Source organism: Lactuca saligna, chromosome 5 (genome assembly GCF_052625555.1).
Source record: "Lactuca saligna cultivar CGN05327 chromosome 5, ASM5262555v1, whole genome shotgun sequence".
Taxonomy (NCBI): Eukaryota; Viridiplantae; Streptophyta; class Magnoliopsida; order Asterales; family Asteraceae; genus Lactuca; species Lactuca saligna.
The window spans coordinates 258,305,182-258,323,559 of NC_136421.1; the positions used below are offsets into that span (position 1 = coordinate 258,305,182).

At 36.8% G+C, this 18,378-nt stretch overlaps 1 protein-coding gene and 2 long non-coding RNA genes across 3 annotated transcripts; all 3 read left to right on the top strand.

Annotated features, from left to right (window-relative positions):
- The first annotated feature begins 1,249 nt into the window (after positions 1 to 1,249).
- On the top strand, positions 1,250 to 2,370 carry LOC145047168 (uncharacterized). The gene is made up of 3 exons (XR_013682127.1): positions 1,250 to 1,424; positions 1,629 to 1,697; positions 2,309 to 2,370. It is a non-coding gene; the product is annotated as an uncharacterized LOC145047168 (long non-coding RNA).
- Positions 2,371 to 8,469: 6,099 nt separating this feature from the next.
- Positions 8,470 to 9,590, top strand: LOC145047166 (uncharacterized). The gene is made up of 3 exons (XR_013682126.1): positions 8,470 to 8,644; positions 8,849 to 8,917; positions 9,529 to 9,590. It is a non-coding gene; the product is annotated as an uncharacterized LOC145047166 (long non-coding RNA).
- A 2,945-nt stretch (positions 9,591 to 12,535) lies between these two features.
- Positions 12,536 to 15,521, top strand: LOC145047514 (DEAD-box ATP-dependent RNA helicase 10-like). Its single transcript, XM_078995794.1, has 12 exons — positions 12,536 to 12,732; positions 12,829 to 12,972; positions 13,073 to 13,217; positions 13,300 to 13,369; positions 13,634 to 13,696; positions 13,817 to 13,891; positions 13,976 to 14,095; positions 14,218 to 14,259; positions 14,362 to 14,583; positions 14,656 to 14,793; positions 14,885 to 15,085; positions 15,172 to 15,521. Exons 2-12 carry the CDS (start codon positions 12,837 to 12,839, stop codon positions 15,319 to 15,321), a joined length of 1,362 nt encoding a protein of 453 aa, XP_078851920.1. The 5' UTR covers positions 12,536 to 12,732; positions 12,829 to 12,836; the 3' UTR covers positions 15,322 to 15,521.
- The last annotated feature ends 2,857 nt before the right edge of the window (positions 15,522 to 18,378 follow it).

The window sequence follows — 18,378 nt, forward strand, 5'->3', positions numbered from 1 at the left end:
GTGTTATTTGAGGAAATTCATGGGAGATGTTCCCGACATAATTCCAATCTCGGAATTAAGGATGGATGAGAATAAAAGGCTGATCGAAGAGCCTGAGGCAATTATTGACCGTAAGACTAAGAAGTTACGACGCAAGATGGTCGACTTGGTGCTAGTCCGATGGAAACATTCGAATGGGCCGAATCTCACTTGGGAAACAGAGGATGACATGATGAGTCGCTATCCACATCTGTTTGTTGATGCATGATTCCGGGACGGAATCATCCTAAGGGGGTGAGAATTGTAACGCCCGGGTTTTCAGGGCTAAGCATTTTTGTCAATGTAATAGTCTAGGTCAACTATTGTAACTCTTTTTGAAGTAATAAATATGAAATATTTGAGTATTATGTGAATTATGTGTGTTTATGTGTTTATTATTTAATTATAAATGTATAATTAATAAAGAATAAAAATGAGCGTCAAAATTAAAGTGTGAGATAATCCCGATATCTCTACATAAAGTTGTAGAATATGTCTCAAGGTTTCCGTGCATATAAAGAATGCCGAAATCCGAGCTATAAAGAAGAAGTTATGGCCCGCCGAAGTTTTACGACAAAACCGGCACGACACCGGGAAACGTAAATAGTGAATTTACGATAGAAGACTTTTTAGCCTTAGCACTCTAAACAAAAGTCGTAGAATATGTTAAACTAAGAACATCGATAAAAAGAACGCCCAAATCTGACTTCGTATGAAGAAGTTATGATTTTTCTAAGATTCGGCTTAGCAGTGCACGGCCTGAAACTCGAATTTTAGTTCGAGCGGTTTTTGGCTTACGCAACATAAATGAGAGTTGAAGATCTCATTAATAGGAAATCAACGGTAAAAAGACAGACAAAAACAGAGTCCGTATGTAGAAGTTATTAATTTTACGCAGACGTTTAACAGTATAATCTCCTTGTACTGTTAAATTTAAGATCGGTCAAGAATTAGCTGACGGTGTCAAAATGAAAGTTGTAGATCTTATTATTACCTACGCGTGGATATAAAGAACGTCAAAAACGGAGGTCGTATGTGAAAGTTACGGATTTTAGAAGTCGGAAGTGTGCTGTGCGAAAATGGGTGATGTGGCACAATCTTGGCCATTGCTTTCTCCCCAAGGCTTGCCACCAGATGGTGACATGTGGCACCAAGTTCAGCCACATTTCACCCTATAAATACCACCTCTCCCACCCTCATTTTCTTCACACCTTTCCCATTCTTTCTTCTCTTTACTCTCTCTCTCTCTCTAGAACCTCTCTCTAGCCCCGAAATCCCCCGAAAAGCCTAGGGAACCTCCCTAGCACGAGGCGGAAGCCCCGGAGTGCTCGAAGGCTCTGAGAAGAAGAGCTTTTCGGCTCAGGAACGCTGCTCCAAGCAAAGCCCGGTTTTCTATGAAACCCGCTGTAAGTGAGCTACGCCTACGCTATTTTTAATATAACTTTTATTTAATTATAGTAACGTTATTAGGAACTTATAATAAATACTTGGGCTATTATTATGGGTTATATAAGTATTTTTTTGACGCTTATATAATAATAATAATAATAGCTAGACTATTAATTAGTCTCGACGAATAATAAACTAAACTCTAGTGGTAATAATACTAGGTTTCGTCGAAGAAAAATTCTTTTTAAGAAGCGAAGCGCTGTCTGAGTTCGGAATCACCACCTTTTCCAGTGAGTGCATAGTTACCTTCAACTTACACATAGATATGAAGTATTTTATATAAATTACGTGCTATGTGTGCATATTATCTGAATACTTGCTATCTATGCTAGATGAACGTTGTTATACATGTTTTCAATGATTTAAACTGTATATGTATTTTATATCTACGAAAATGTTGGGGTAAAACATGGGTAGATGTAATAGGTGATGTGTGATAAAATGATGAGAGGCCTCGATGTTGTTGTTGTTGATCCAGTCATCTAGCGGAGTATAGATGACGACCACGGACTCTTCTAGACAGTCCAGTGGAACACTAGCAGGTTCACAACCTGTAGGTGTTGTGAACGATGTGTTCACCGATGTACTCCATCCCCCACATGGTTGCCTATTAGGACATTTATTGCTGAGGAATCCCCTTAGCAGTAGTGTCCGTCCCGATGATAATCCTTAGGCTAGGTCCCTTATGATAGGTGTTTAGGGACGTAAAGTGAGGATAACGGGAACGGGTAATCGGGTTATTGTTGATTGATGAAATTAATAAACTTATTTATTGTGGGTTGAAAACCCTATGTGCTCACCAGGCTCCCAAGCCTGACCCACTCAGTTTTATGTATTACAGGTAGTGGCGCATGAGCATAGGTGTGATGTTTTGGACGAGGGATTACGGATATAGGCCTGTAGATATGAAATAATGTAGTAAGGCTTATATTGTACTGTTTATACTTTTGATCTGTACGAACATGACATCCCGAGTCTTTTAATGAATACATTTCTATGGAAATGCTTTTGATAAATCTTTATCATATTATTGTTTTGGGACAAATTCCGCAAACCATTTATTAAAAGATAACTCTGATTTTGAAATAAAGTATAAACAAAACCGGTCTTTTCTGGCCGTGATTTTGGGGATGTCACAGTTGGTATCAGAGCATTAGTTTAAGCGAACTAGGAATTTGTAGGATTTCTAGACTTAAACTTAGAATGCTAAGCGATGATTGTGAGGTGTGAGCACTAGCTTATTTTAGGAATTGTGCCTAAAATGCTTTTTATGTGCTAAATGTTTTATGCATGATATGCTGTTATTTTGTTCGGGATCTATGGTCTGTTGCCGACCGGATCTGGAACCTTATGTGTTTAGGATTCTAAACGTACGACTACGATATTAGAACTAGCATGTAAACGTTTCGGAGTGATAAGGATGATTTAAAACGTCTCTCCTAAATAAAGATCTAAATCCACCTTATTCGGTATATAGATCAAGATGGTAAGGACCCGTAGCGGAAACGTAAACGCAAATGGGAACGGACACCAACCCCCCGTGATCGAGCAAATACCAGTTGTGGAAGCCGCCGCCGGACCAATAACGATGGCCGGAGTGCAAGCGATGATCCAGGCAATGTTGGATCGTCAAATGGAGGAAACCAGGCGTTTGCTCTAGCAAAATCGAGAGGAAGCGACTATTCAGCTCGAACAGCCCGAGTTGAACGAAGGGCAGACTGAAGAAGGAAACTACAGTGGGACTATTGGTCAAGCCAACCCACCGATAGTTAGGCAAAACCACCAGGATGGAGGAAATGATGGACGTGGATGCAAATACAAGGATTTCATGGCATCCAAGCCACCGAGTCTATCCGGAAGCCCGACGCCGGTGGAAGTCATGAACTGGATCTCTGAGATGGAGACAATGTTTGAGAGTTGCGAGTGTAGCAATAGGCAGAAGACTGCTCTTGCAGTTCCTCTATTGAAATCTGGAGTACTAAGCTATTAGCTGATTCAATGCCCAAAGGTGAAGCAAGCAAAATGTCGTGGGAGGATTTTCTGGTACAGTTGAAGATGCAATACTGTTTTGAGCAGGATCTTCTGGAGATCAGCAACGAATTCCAGAATCTGAAGAAGGGAAGAATGAGCGTTACTGAATACGCTGCAAGCTTTACTGAGAAAATGAAGCTTGTTCCTCACCTCGTCCCAACTGAACTCTCCAAGGTTAACAAATTTGCCCTCGGATTACCAGCGGACTTCGGTCCAATGGTCAAGCAAACTACCACTCTGAAAGCTGCCATCTGGGCTGCTAAGAATGTGGAGACCCAGATACGAGAAAAGGGTCTGGAGAGAGTGGAAGTGGGAGAGAAACGGAAATTTGATGGATCCTCGAGGTCCGGTAAGAAAGGAAGATTCTCGAAGTCTGGTTCGAGAGGAGGAGGATTAGAAGCAAAGTGGTGTGACAAGTGCAAGAAGAAGCACTTTGGGAAGTGTGATGGAGGAGTCACTTGTTACAAATGCGGAAAGCCTGGGCACTATGCCAACGAATGCACCCTCAACCAGAAGGCCTGTTATGGGTGTTATGAAGAAGGGCACATTTTGAAGGACTGCCCGAAGAAGAAGGAGGCAGGAAGACCCAACATACCACCAAAGCCGAAGGCGAGAGCCTTCCAGATGACGCTCGAGGCTGCAAAGGAGGCAGCAGACGTCGCTTCAGGTACCTTTCTTGTAAATGGTTTACCTGCAAATATACTATTTGATTCCGGAGCCAATTACTCCTTTGTATCGCATAAATTTGGTGGAAGATTAGCATTGCCTGTAGAAAAACTAGATAATGCCCTGATTGTAGAAGTTGCCAGTGGCAAATTCGTACCTGTTAGTAATCGTATTAGGAACATCGTCATTAACCTAAACGGAAACGAATTCCATGAGGAACTATTACCCATAGAGTTAAACGGTTTCGACATCGTTTTGGGTATGGATTGGCTTAGCGCCAACGATGCCGAGATATTATGCCGAAAGAAGATAGTTAGGGTAAACCCACCCGGAAAGGAATCATTTATGGTGTACGGGGACAAACGCAGAGTGAATTCTGGAATCATCTCCTTGATGAAAGCCAGAAAATGTTTGTCCAAAGGATGTGCATCATACTTGGCATTCGTAATCGATGCTAAGAAGGAAAAGAAAGAGGTGCAGAATATACCGGTTGTGTGCGATTATCCGGAAGTCTTTCCCGAAGATCTTCCCGGATTACCACCTGATAGGCAAGTAGAATTTCGTATAGACTTATTACCAGGAACAACACCGATAGCAAAGGCACCTTACCGATTAGCACCGACGGAGATGAAGGAGCTCATGACGCAACTTCAGGAGCTGTTGGACAGCGGTTTCATTCGACCTAGTTCATCACCCTGGGGAGCTCCGGTGTTATTCGTGAAGAAGAAGGACGGAAGCATGAGGATGTGCATAGACTACCGAGAGCTGAATAAGGCAACGGTGAAGAACAAGTATCCATTGCCGAGGATTGATGACCTATTCGATCAGCTGCAAGGTTCAAGCTACTTCTCAAAGATCGATCTTAGGTCAGGATATCATCAGCTGAAAGTGAGAGAGCAGGATATTGAGAAGACTGCATTCAGAACAAGATATGGACACTACGAGTTCTTGGTTATGTCATTCGGACTAACCAATGCTCCCGCAGCATTCATGGATTTGATGAACAGGGTTTGTAAACCATTCCTCGATAAATCCGTGATAGTGTTCATCGACGACATATACTCGAAAAGTCAGGAGGAGCACGACAAGCATCTACGAGAAGTGTTGGAGGTGTTAAAGAAGGAGAAGCTTTTTGCAAAGTTCTCCAAATGCGACTTTTGGATACGGGAAGTCCAATTCTTGGGTCATGTTGTTAACCAAGAAGGAATAATGGTTGACCCTGCCAAGATCGAAGCTGTAATGAAGTGGGAACGTCCGAAGAATCCCACGGAGATTCGAAGCTTTCTAGGATTAGCCGGATATTACCGACGATTTATCCAAGGCTTTTCTTCGATAGCTGCTCCATTAACAGCTTTGACCCATAAAGGAGCTACGTATACATGGAGTGAGAAACACGATGAGGCGTTCGAGAAGCTAAAGAAGAAGTTATGTGAAGCGCCGATACTTTCTCTACCCGATGGAGTCGAAGATTTCGCAGTTTATAGTGATGCATCTGGAGTCGGGTTAGGTTGTGTTCTGACCCAAAGAGAAAAGGTGATAGCATACGCATCTCGACAATTGAAAGAGCACGAAAAGAACTACCCCACTCATGATCTGGAGTTGGCAGCGGTAGTATTCGCCTTAAAGATATGGAGGCATTACCTCTACGGCACGAAGTGCAAGCTCTTCACTGATCATAAGAGTCTCCAGTATCTCTTTAATCAGAAGGAGTTGAACATGAGGCAACGACGCTGGCTAGAACTTCTCAAGGACTACGACTGTGAGATACTTTACCACCCAGGTAAAGCAAATATTGTTGCTGATGCTCTCAGTCGGAAAGTCAATCTTGAAAGAAGAAGGTCGAGAGCGTTAAGAATTGAAGTCGTCTCGATGATTGTGGAAAGTATCAGGAAAGCTCAAGAAGAAGCCTTAGAAAAGAATGACCGAAAGGAAGAACGTTTGGGAAAAACGTTAGTGTTCGGTACGAACAGTCGAGGACTGAAGGTATTCCAAGATCGAATTTGGGTACCTAAGACGGGAGGAATAAGAGATCTTCTAATGGAAGAAGCACACAAGACCATGTACTCGATTCATCCCGGTAGCACTAAAATGTATAGGGACCTAAAACCCTACTACTGGTGGCCGACGATGAAGCTCGATGTTGCGAAGTATGTGGCTGAGTGCGTAACATGTGCGAGGGTTAAGGCACAACATCAAAAACCGTATGGGAGTTTAGAACCCTTACCTGTACCCATGGGTAAATGGGAAGACATCACCATGGATTTTGTGACTAAACTGCCCAGAACGAAGAATGGACACGACATGATTTGGGTAGTCGTGGATCGTTTCACCAAGAGTGCACACTTCATAGCCGCCAACGAGAAGTGGTCTATGGATAAGCTCGCAAATGCTTACGTGAAGGAAATTGTAAGACTTCACGGTGTCCCTCTTACGATTGTGTCAGATCGTGATAGTCGTTTCACGTCAAGGTTTTGGAGGAGTCTACAAGAGGAGTTGGGTACAAAGTTGTGTTTGAGTACTGCTTACCATCCGCAAACTGATGGTCAGAGTGAAAGAACGATTCAGACGTTGGAAGATATGCTGAGAGCATGTACCCTCGAATTCCAAGGGAATTGGGACGAGCACTTACCTCTGGTAGAATTTTCCTACAACAATAGTTTTCACTCGAGCATCAAGATGGCTCCTTATCAAGCCTTGTATGGGCAGAAGTGTCGTACGCCGTCTTGTTGGCTTGAAGCCGGAGAGAAGCAGTTTATGGGCCCCGAGATAGTCCATGAGACTGCTGAGAAATTGAAGGTGATTAGGGAAAGAATGTTAGCAGCTCAGGATCGTCAGAAGAGCTATGCCGACAAGAAAAGACGACCGATAACCTTCGAAGTTGGGGATTCCGTTTTACTTAAAGTCTCACCGTGGAAGGGACTTATACGATTTGGGAAACGAGGAAAGTTGAGTCCAAGGTTTATTGGACCATTCAAAGTTCTTCAGAGGATTGGGAACCAAGCTTACAAGCTGGAATTGCCCGAAGAACTCAATGGTATTCATAACACCTTCCATGTGTGTTATTTGAGGAAATTCATGGGAGATGTTCCCGACATAATTCCAATCTCGGAATTAAGGATGGATGAGAATAAAAGGCTGATCGAAGAGCCTGAGGCAATTATTGACCGTAAGACTAAGAAGTTACGACGCAAGATGGTCGACTTGGTGCTAGTCCGATGGAAACATTCGAATGGGCCGAATCTCACTTGGGAAACAGAGGATGACATGATGAGTCGCTATCCACATCTGTTTGTTGATGCATGATTCCGGGACGGAATCATCCTAAGGGGGTGAGAATTGTAACGCCCGGGTTTTCAGGGCTAAGCATTTTTGTCAATGTAATAGTCTAGGTCAACTATTGTAACTCTTTTTGAAGTAATAAATATGAAATATTTGAGTATTATGTGAATTATGTGTGTTTATGTGTTTATTATTTAATTATAAATGTATAATTAATAAAGAATAAAAATGAGCGTCAAAATTAAAGTGTGAGATAATCCCGATATCTCTACATAAAGTTGTAGAATATGTCTCAAGGTTTCCGTGCATATAAAGAATGCCGAAATCCGAGCTATAAAGAAGAAGTTATGGCCCGCCGAAGTTTTACGACAAAACCGGCACGACACCGGGAAACGTAAATAGTGAATTTACGATAGAAGACTTTTTAGCCTTAGCACTCTAAACAAAAGTCGTAGAATATGTTAAACTAAGAACATCGATAAAAAGAACGCCCAAATCTGACTTCGTATGAAGAAGTTATGATTTTTCTAAGATTCGGCTTAGCAGTGCACGGCCTGAAACTCGAATTTTAGTTCGAGCGGTTTTTGGCTTACGCAACATAAATGAGAGTTGAAGATCTCATTAATAGGAAATCAACGGTAAAAAGACAGACAAAAACAGAGTCCGTATGTAGAAGTTATTAATTTTACGCAGACGTTTAACAGTATAATCTCCTTGTACTGTTAAATTTAAGATCGGTCAAGAATTAGCTGACGGTGTCAAAATGAAAGTTGTAGATCTTATTATTACCTACGCGTGGATATAAAGAACGTCAAAAACGGAGGTCGTATGTGAAAGTTACGGATTTTAGAAGTCGGAAGTGTGCTGTGCGAAAATGGGTGATGTGGCACAATCTTGGCCATTGCTTTCTCCCCAAGGCTTGCCACCAGATGGTGACATGTGGCACCAAGTTCAGCCACATTTCACCCTATAAATACCACCTCTCCCACCCTCATTTTCTTCACACCTTTCCCATTCTTTCTTCTCTTTACTCTCTCTCTCTCTCTAGAACCTCTCTCTAGCCCCGAAATCCCCCGAAAAGCCTAGGGAACCTCCCTAGCACGAGGCGGAAGCCCCGGAGTGCTCGAAGGCTCTGAGAAGAAGAGCTTTTCGGCTCAGGAACGCTGCTCCAAGCAAAGCCCGGTTTTCTATGAAACCCGCTGTAAGTGAGCTACGCCTACGCTATTTTTAATATAACTTTTATTTAATTATAGTAACGTTATTAGGAACTTATAATAAATACTTGGGCTATTATTATGGGTTATATAAGTATTTTTTTGACGCTTATATAATAATAATAATAATAGCTAGACTATTAATTAGTCTCGACGAATAATAAACTAAACTCTAGTGGTAATAATACTAGGTTTCGTCGAAGAAAAATTCTTTTTAAGAAGCGAAGCGCTGTCTGAGTTCGGAATCACCACCTTTTCCAGTGAGTGCATAGTTACCTTCAACTTACACATAGATATGAAGTATTTTATATAAATTACGTGCTATGTGTGCATATTATCTGAATACTTGCTATCTATGCTAGATGAACGTTGTTATACATGTTTTCAATGATTTAAACTGTATATGTATTTTATATCTACGAAAATGTTGGGGTAAAACATGGGTAGATGTAATAGGTGATGTGTGATAAAATGATGAGAGGCCTCGATGTTGTTGTTGTTGATCCAGTCATCTAGCGGAGTATAGATGACGACCACGGACTCTTCTAGACAGTCCAGTGGAACACTAGCAGGTTCACAACCTGTAGGTGTTGTGAACGATGTGTTCACCGATGTACTCCATCCCCCACATGGTTGCCTATTAGGACATTTATTGCTGAGGAATCCCCTTAGCAGTAGTGTCCGTCCCGATGATAATCCTTAGGCTAGGTCCCTTATGATAGGTGTTTAGGGACGTAAAGTGAGGATAACGGGAACGGGTAATCGGGTTATTGTTGATTGATGAAATTAATAAACTTATTTATTGTGGGTTGAAAACCCTATGTGCTCACCAGGCTCCCAAGCCTGACCCACTCAGTTTTATGTATTACAGGTAGTGGCGCATGAGCATAGGTGTGATGTTTTGGACGAGGGATTACGGATATAGGCCTGTAGATATGAAATAATGTAGTAAGGCTTATATTGTACTGTTTATACTTTTGATCTGTACGAACATGACATCCCGAGTCTTTTAATGAATACATTTCTATGGAAATGCTTTTGATAAATCTTTATCATATTATTGTTTTGGGACAAATTTCGCAAACCATTTATTAAAAGATAACTCTGATTTTGAAATAAAGTATAAACAAAACCGGTCTTTTCTGGCCGTGATTTTGGGGATGTCACAGCTACCGCAGGGAACAACGACGACGCGTCTTCAGCTAAAGGCAACGACGACACATCTCCGATTTCCATCCGGTATAGCCTCATTCGGCCCTTCGCGGTGGCAAGCGACGATCGGAAACCCAACAGCAGCGACCAAAGGCGACCATCGGTTCCCGACGACGTACACGATGTCAGGTCACAGAAAAGACGAAGAAGGAGGTTTAGGTGGTGGCAGCTGACCTTACCGTGAGCTCCATTCCACTAACGACTCGTATAGAAGAATGTAACCCACTTCACGGTATTGGCTGCTCGGAAAACACATGAAAAAGAGTGGCGGCGACGGTTCTCTTGCTTCGAATTGGTCACCAACGGATCTCCTGATCAAGAGGATGGGGCACAATTGTTGGCCTCGGTGGTCCAAGTCATCGATGGCCGATCGGAATAGCATGATGGCGACGACAGTGGAGAGACATAGGGGGTGGTTGCTTCAACGATTAGGGTTAGGAATGAGCTAGGCGATGTAACAGTAGGGTAAATAGGTCACTGGGTAGATCCCGTGTTCCTCTAAACTTTGATCCAAAAATCCAACTTCAGCCCCTCCTCACACTTTTGTTTTCGAATTTAATCAAATATTTTCTATTTGCACCCTGCTTCCATTATTCCTTGACAAATTAAATCTGAATTTTACAAAACAACCCATTGCTTGTCGAATTATTTTCAACTAAGTTCCTATAATTACCACGGAGCCCATGTATTCATAAATATTTATAAACGGGGTCCAGATGTTACACTTTTAATCCCCGACTTCTAAAATTGTGACAATAACTATGGGAGACCATCCTTTTACATGTAATTATTTATTTGATGGCTACTATTCGTTCATTAATTTATTTGTTTATTAAATAAATAAACGGGGTGTTACAATTTACAAGAAAAAATTCTCAGAAAACAAATTCATGATTCAATTTTAAGTAAATTAAGAAAAAAATTCATTTTTATGACAATTTTAGTGAATATTAACAAAATCATCTTAAAAATGAATTACTGAAATGTTTTTTTAGGAATGTTTTTTTATGAACCATGTTATTTTTGATTAATCTATTAATTCATTTATTTTGTTTCCCAAAAAAATATGCCGAAAAAAAAACTTTTTATCTTCCTACACAGTTTTTTCTTTTACTGGATCTATATGGGAGATGATATTTCCACTGTTTTCTCTATATTTATCCACTGATTTTTAAGAGAAATTGACAATAGTGTCCTCGTTTATATTTGGAATGTAATTATGGTGTATGTTAGTAACTTAATATAATATCTTTTTAATTCTTTTGTAATAAATAGAACATTCGATTAACCCACCACCCCCTTTATGCCAGTTCGTCTTCCCCTCCCCTCTGTACCTTTCGTGAACACCCATATCGGAGACCTGCAACACAACCAACACAACATAGGTGCAATCTCCGATCGATTCCATTCAGAGACAAAGCTCATCCTAAAAAGCCATTCCACCACTACCCCTCCGTCGTCTTCAAGAAAACCTCCCACCCCGCCCGATAGAAAGCATTAGATCGGAAGCCTTACTCGTCATTGAAGATGAAACCTTAAAGATCTCTTGAACCAATTAAATCTTGAATTCTTCTGCAAATCGAATCTTGAAAAGGTGGATGTGATTTTGGTACTTACAGGTGGTTTTCTTGAAGACAAGATTGTCGATTTTTCTGGTGGTTTGAAATGGTTTTGTTGGTAATTTTGGAATTTCCGGTGGTTCTTTTTTTGAAGTGGTTGTTGATTTTTCAGGCAACAGCAGAATGAGCGGTTTCCGTCGATGGTGTGGGTTGCAGTTCTCCGGCTTGCGTGTAGCAAATGTGACTATGGAGAAGGTTATGGAGTAAGGGAGAAGACTAGCAGAGATAAAGAGAGAGCGTGGGTTAAATTCTTTTTTTATTTATTACAAAAGATTAAAAATATTATATTAACATTGACAATAATTAACATCCAAATATAAACAAAATGTATAATTGTAAGTTTTCTTTTAAAATATAAACAAAGTGTATAATCCTAAGTTTTCTTTTACCAAGAAAGAGTTTTGTTTAAAAAGAAAAAACTAAATTCATATTTATAAACATATTCGATTAGAATATACACCATACTCTCAAATTTATTTTTTAAGAATGCCTGAATTAAAAGAATAAATATCCACTAAAATAAAAAATTTAAAATAAAGATAATCAATTGTTCCTTAAAATCTGAAATTTCTATTTTTAAATCAAGTTCAATCGACCAAAATGCTCTCATAATGATATTTGTAGGATTATATGATACATATTATTCTATTGTAATAATATAGACATTCAATTATAACTTTATTTTTTTTTTCATATATTGGTTCATAATTATTCTTACAACTTCAATACATGTCATCCACATTATTAACCTAACCCTATATATATATATATATATATATATATATATAATTTTTCAGATTTGGTCTAAAAATATATTGGTCATTTAGAGGTCAAAAGTTAGAATTAACGTTCAGGAGCAATAATGTAAGGTTTTGAAACAATAAGAACCGATGTTGCGTTTTAGATAAATATCCTTAAAATATTACTTTTTGAAAACCAAAGGACAAATTTTGAAATTTTGTTTTAAATTAAAGAGAATTGGGCCATTATTTCAATGCTCACTGATATTTGTAATAGCCTAATAGATGAAAATGATTAAGCCCATGGACGACTATAGTCTGGTACTGTGTGTTACTCGGTATCCTAAAGCACACGTAACACGAACGTTTCCGTCTTCTACTACACACACAGAGACGTAAAAACCCTAAAATTGCCACACATAATCTAACCTTCTCCGTCGCCGATACCACTGCAGCTTTGCCCTCTCTTCATCGTCTTCATTGTTGCCCTGCTCTATTCCAATTGTTCGTAAACAATATTCGATTTGTATGCTTTTGGTTAAATGAAAAACAATACTTATTATTAGGATTTAGGACCTTACTTTATCCGACTTTTTGCAGATTAAAACATGGAAGACGACAAAGAAGAAGTGAAATCATTCAAAGAATTAGGATTAGTTGAACAATTAGTCGAGGCTTGTGATAGTTTAGGCTGGAAAAATCCTTCCAAGATACAGGCTGAGGCCATTCCTCATGCGCTTGAAGGTTCAGTCTCTTCTCTATTGTTTCAACTCCGAGTGATTCATATCGGCATTTTTGTATCTCACAGTGTAGCTGATGTTGTCTGATTGTATCTAATGTTTAGGGAAGGACTTAATTGGGCTAGCACAAACTGGTTCTGGTAAAACTGGAGCTTTCGCTCTACCGATTCTTCAAGCCCTGTTGGCCGCCGCGGCGGCGGTTCCACCTGTTCAACACGCCTTCTTTGCCTGCGTGCTTTCTCCCACAAGGTTTGTCTGGCTTTGGCATTTTGTTTGGAAACTCCATTGATTATACAATTATTTTTCTTCACTGCTCTTGAATTCTTTCTAGGGAACTTGCAATTCAAATTGCTGAACAATTTGAGGCCTTGGGGTCAAGCATTAGCCTAAAGACTGCAGTGGTGAGTTTTTAAAGTTGTTTTTAGGTCATATAATTGTCAGGTAGATTGTTTTAAATTGCGTATAACATGACAAATATATATTTGTTTTACATTTTCATCAAATAAGTTACAACTTTATTCGTTCAATCTATGATTTGGTATTTGATATACAATAGTTAAAGTGTGAAATTGCAATGGCTTTCAATAATAAATCAAACCAATGAATATTTTGTCATATTTTAAGGTTTATGAACTTTTGGTAATCATCCGACTTCAATCTTGCAGCTTGTTGGAGGGGTAGACCATGTACAACAAAGCATCGCCCTTGGAAAACGACCACATATTGTTGTAAGCTTTCTTGTTTATGAATTTTCTTTTTTCACTATGTACTTCATTTTCATTGCCTTTCAAAAAACATGAATATTTCTCATCACTTGTTTTACCTTTTATACATTCCTGTTGCTTCAGGTTGCAACACCTGGACGCCTCGTGGACCATTTATCCAACACTAAAGGGTTTTCCCTTCGCACAATTAAGTACTTGGTAAGAACACAAATAAAATCCCTCCTTTCTTTATTTTCAAAAAAGAAACCTTTTATATATATATTTCACACACATGTATGACAGGTTTTGGATGAAGCAGACAGATTGCTAAATGAAGATTTTGAAAAATCACTTGATGAAATCTTAAATGCCATTCCTCGTGAAAGAAGAACATACTTGTTCTCTGCTACAATGACTAAGAAGGTACAAATTTACATCAGTTATGCTATAATCAAAATCAATTTTACAAAATATAAAAACAATACTGTTGACAGTAGCAGTGTTTCTTGCAATTTACAACATTATCATGACTAATAACATTTCAGGTGCAAAAGCTACAAAGAGCTTGTCTAAGAAACCCTGTAAAGGTAACAATTTGTATACAAATTTTATATCTTTTTTTTTTTTTTTTTTTTTTTTTTTTTAATAATTGCTGAGAATAACCATTTGTATATATTTATTTTATTCAGATTGAGGCAGCATCTAAATACTCTACAGTCGACACATTGAAGCAACAGTTTCGTTTTGTGCCAGCTAAGCATAAGGACTGTTATCTTACATACATTTTAAATGAAAAATCCGGGAGTACTTCAATGGTGTTCACACGTACCTGTGAAGCAACGCGTCTTTTGGCTTTAATGCTTCGTAACCTTAGTTTTCGTGCAATCCCAATTTCTGGTCAAATGACTCAGGTATCAATTTATTTTGACTTTTTTTAATTTTATAAATGTAATAGTAACTATGATGAATGTTTATTAAATCAGGCAAAAAGGCTAGGGGCGTTGAATAAGTTCAAGGCTGGGGAGTGTAATATTCTTATATGCACTGATGTGGCGAGTAGAGGGCTTGATATTCCTTCAGTTGATATGGTTATAAATTATGATATTCCTACAAACTCAAAAGTAAGTATATACATATATGTTTTTTTTTAAAAAAAAAAAAGAAAATTCATGTACTTGAGGTTTTAATTTATAATAGCGAATATATTTTTAGGATTATATTCATCGAGTGGGGAGGACAGCACGTGCAGGGAGATCTGGGGTTGCTATATCTTTGGTGAATCAGTATGAGCTTGAGTGGTATATTCAAATAGAGAAGCTTATTGGTAAGAAGCTACCTGAGTTTGAAGCACAAGAAGAGGAGGTTTTGTTATTCTTGGAACGTGTCACTGAGGCTAAACGCTTATCCCTCATGGTATTATTGTTTTTTTTTTAATTGAAATTTTATTTTTTGTTTTATGGTTTTTTGTTAATTTGGGTTTGGTTTGGGTTTTGTTATAGAATATTAAGGAAGCGGGAGGGCATAAGAGGAGGAGGGGAGGTGAAGAGGAGGAGGATGAGGGGGACAAGTTTCATGGGAAGAATAAGAGTAACAAGTCGTCGAACAACAAGTCAAACAAGTCAAACAACAAGAAGTTTAAACGTAGATAGGTTTGAATTCGTGTGAGGTTCACAATTTTGTTATGAGGATTGAGGAGGTTTTTTTATTCAAAGCGGATTTGGAGGGAATTTGTAAATTTTGTTGAAGGTTTTAGTTAAGGATTTTTAACTTTTGTTTTGGGAATTTATGTGAATCTGACTTTTGGTTTGGCGTGGTTTTCTATTAAGAACTTGATGAGACAATATGATAATCTTTTCTTTGTTCGCTTCTATTATTGAATGATGTGTGTAGTGTGTAATTTGATTTGAAAGTATGGAAGACCCCCCAAGTTACTTATCTTCGTAAAAGTCTTATAGGGGTGTGTATGGAGCGGTTTGGTTCGGTTATTGGTCAAAACCGAACCATAACCATTATGACTGGTTAATACATTTTAGTAGCCATTGGGTATGGTTAATATTGGTCATGGTTAATGGTTTTTATCGGTTAACGGTTTTGATTAATGGTTAATATTGGTTAACCATAATGTTAAAAATAATATAAATGGCATAAAAAAATAAAAAGAGAATACAAAAAGTCATCAGCACCAATGTTTGTAACCTAGCTTATAGTAATAGAATAAAATGTGTACATTTTATACTCAGAGTGAGATAATACATAGTCACATTCAAAATAAAAAATATTCAATAAAAAGTATAACAAATTAAAAAAAATTGACAGTAACAACTCCATATATTGATAATTGATATTAACATTAAAATAAAGTTAAACATTCATACATACTCAATGCGATTAAATCAAAAAGTATAGAAATAAAATAGTTAAACATTTATATTACGTGTTATCTGTATAAAAAAAACCACTCATATATATCCAATGTGATTAAGTAAAAACAGTAAATAAAAAACATTTTTTTAGAAAAAATACATTTTTAATATATCATAAAGTGAGGAAGAATTAAAAACTTAACTTACCTAGAAGTTTTGTTTATAAATTAAAAAAATCCTTCGAATAGAACTATAAAGTTAAAACAATCTTTGATTAGAATTAACGGTTTGAGAAGCCTCCGATTAGGATTATGAGTGTGAAGATAAGACTAATTGTGAATAATGTTTGCAAATTATAGAATTAGCTGATTTGGAATTACAACATTAATCAATAATATAACTCAATGCATGATTGGAAAATTGTGTGTGTCTGCATAATCTACGTGATCATCCATTTATCCTTTTATGGTTTGTTTGCATGTTCATCTCTTGATAAGTGAGTATTAATGAATTATATTTTGAAAATTTAATGGGTTTTAAATAAGTTTGACTATATTATTTTATATATAATCCATAATTTTTATGCATTAAAATATAAAGTTAGCGGTTCGGTTAATAATGGTTCGGTTAACCTATAAAACCATAACCGAGCCGTTTGTTATTGGTTAACAAAAATTAGAAACCGAACCAATGGTTTTTAAAACGGTTCGGTTATTATGGTTCGGTTATATCGGTTAATTTGGTTATGGTTCGGTTTTTCGATTATTATGCTCACCCCTAAAGTCTTATGCCTATTGAAAGTATGAATACCCCTCTAATCTGTAAGCTTAGTTGATATTAAAATCTTGTATAAAAGTCTTTATATTTTGGTTGTATTAACAAAAAATGTACTATTGTTTTTTTAATTTAACAATTGAAACCGATAAACAATTACAAAATATTTCCTCTTTCAAAATTAATTGTTTCAAAATGATAGTTTAACTAACAATAAGATGTATTTTGGTAAAATGGATATTTATTTTTAGAAGTATGCAATTATTTTTGGATAAATCAAAAGCGAAACATGAAGTATTAATATTGATGGAGGGAAGGAGCAACACTTACATTTGGTTAAGGTTGGTTTTAATTGTTAAAATTTAAGAGTGATTTTTTAAATATATATACTAAATTTATTTAAAGAAAACTTATATTTATTAAAAAACTCAAAACAAAGATAATTTTTTTTATTAAAAAACGCAATACTAATAATTTATATACTATTTTTGTATTTTTTTATGATTCCTATTTAGATCATTTTTAGTTATTGAATTTTTCTATGTATTTTATTTTGGTGATTATACTTTCTTTAAGTTATCATTAGTAATTGAACTTGTTTATTTTTCGTCATTTTGGTCATTCTAACTGGCCCGGTGTATAATATTGTCGATGTTATAATTAGTCATTGAACTTTTCTTGATGATTTATCTTAGTCATTATACTTTGTTATTTATTAAAAAAACACAATAATGATAATTTATATATCATTTTTGGGTTGTTTTTGTGATTGTTTTCAATAAATATCATAACAAAAATCATAACTATATATCATTTTTAGCATGCGTTTTTATAACTATTGTAGCTTTTATAACTTTCTTTGCAACTATTTAATCATGTTAACATTTAAGTTATGTGTCGTAAAACAAGTTGAACTTAATTTGACAACTTCTAAAAAAATACAAATTTCCCCGGTTACCATTCTTTACACCTAAGTCACTTCTTGTTTACACCCAAGACTCCAATATTCAACAATGAAAGTAGCATGTGGCCTAGAAACGCGCTCGATACGAAAAATCAACAAAGTTCTCTTGAATTATATATGATAACTACAATCATTAAGATACTATATATATCTTATATAATTTAAGTTGACTTTATTGATTTGTCTTATGGAATGTGTTTCTTATCAACATGCTATCTTTATTGTTGAATTTTCAAGTTTTGGATATATAAATGATTGTGGGCCAATCCTTTATTTATTTTAAGAAAGTGAATAATACATATGCTTGAATTAAAGATAATTAAAAAAATATCATTTAATTTCATTCTAAGGGTATTTTAGTCAAATAACATAATTTTAAAAAAGTAAAATTTCATATTTTAAGGGATAATAGATTCCATTAATTTTAAAAATCTGATTTTAGGGATGATAATTCTCGTAATTTGGATATTCTGACAGAATATGTTTATTAATATATTGAAAAATAACAAATATATTTGAACCATACAAGAATACACATTCAGAAAGAATATATATTTTGATGCAATGAACTTCTTGAAGAATCACAAAATTTTGTATACAAGTTA

Coding starts and splice junctions, on each gene's coding strand:
- LOC145047514 (XM_078995794.1), top strand. CDS start 12,837: ATGGAAGACGACAAAGAAGAAGTGAAATCATTCAAAGAATTAGGATTA. Junction 13,697..13,816: donor GAAAACGACCACATATTGTT/GTAAGCTTTCTT, acceptor CTGTTGCTTCAG/GTTGCAACACCTGGACGCCT. Junction 14,260..14,361: donor GTCTAAGAAACCCTGTAAAG/GTAACAATTTGT, acceptor TATTTTATTCAG/ATTGAGGCAGCATCTAAATA.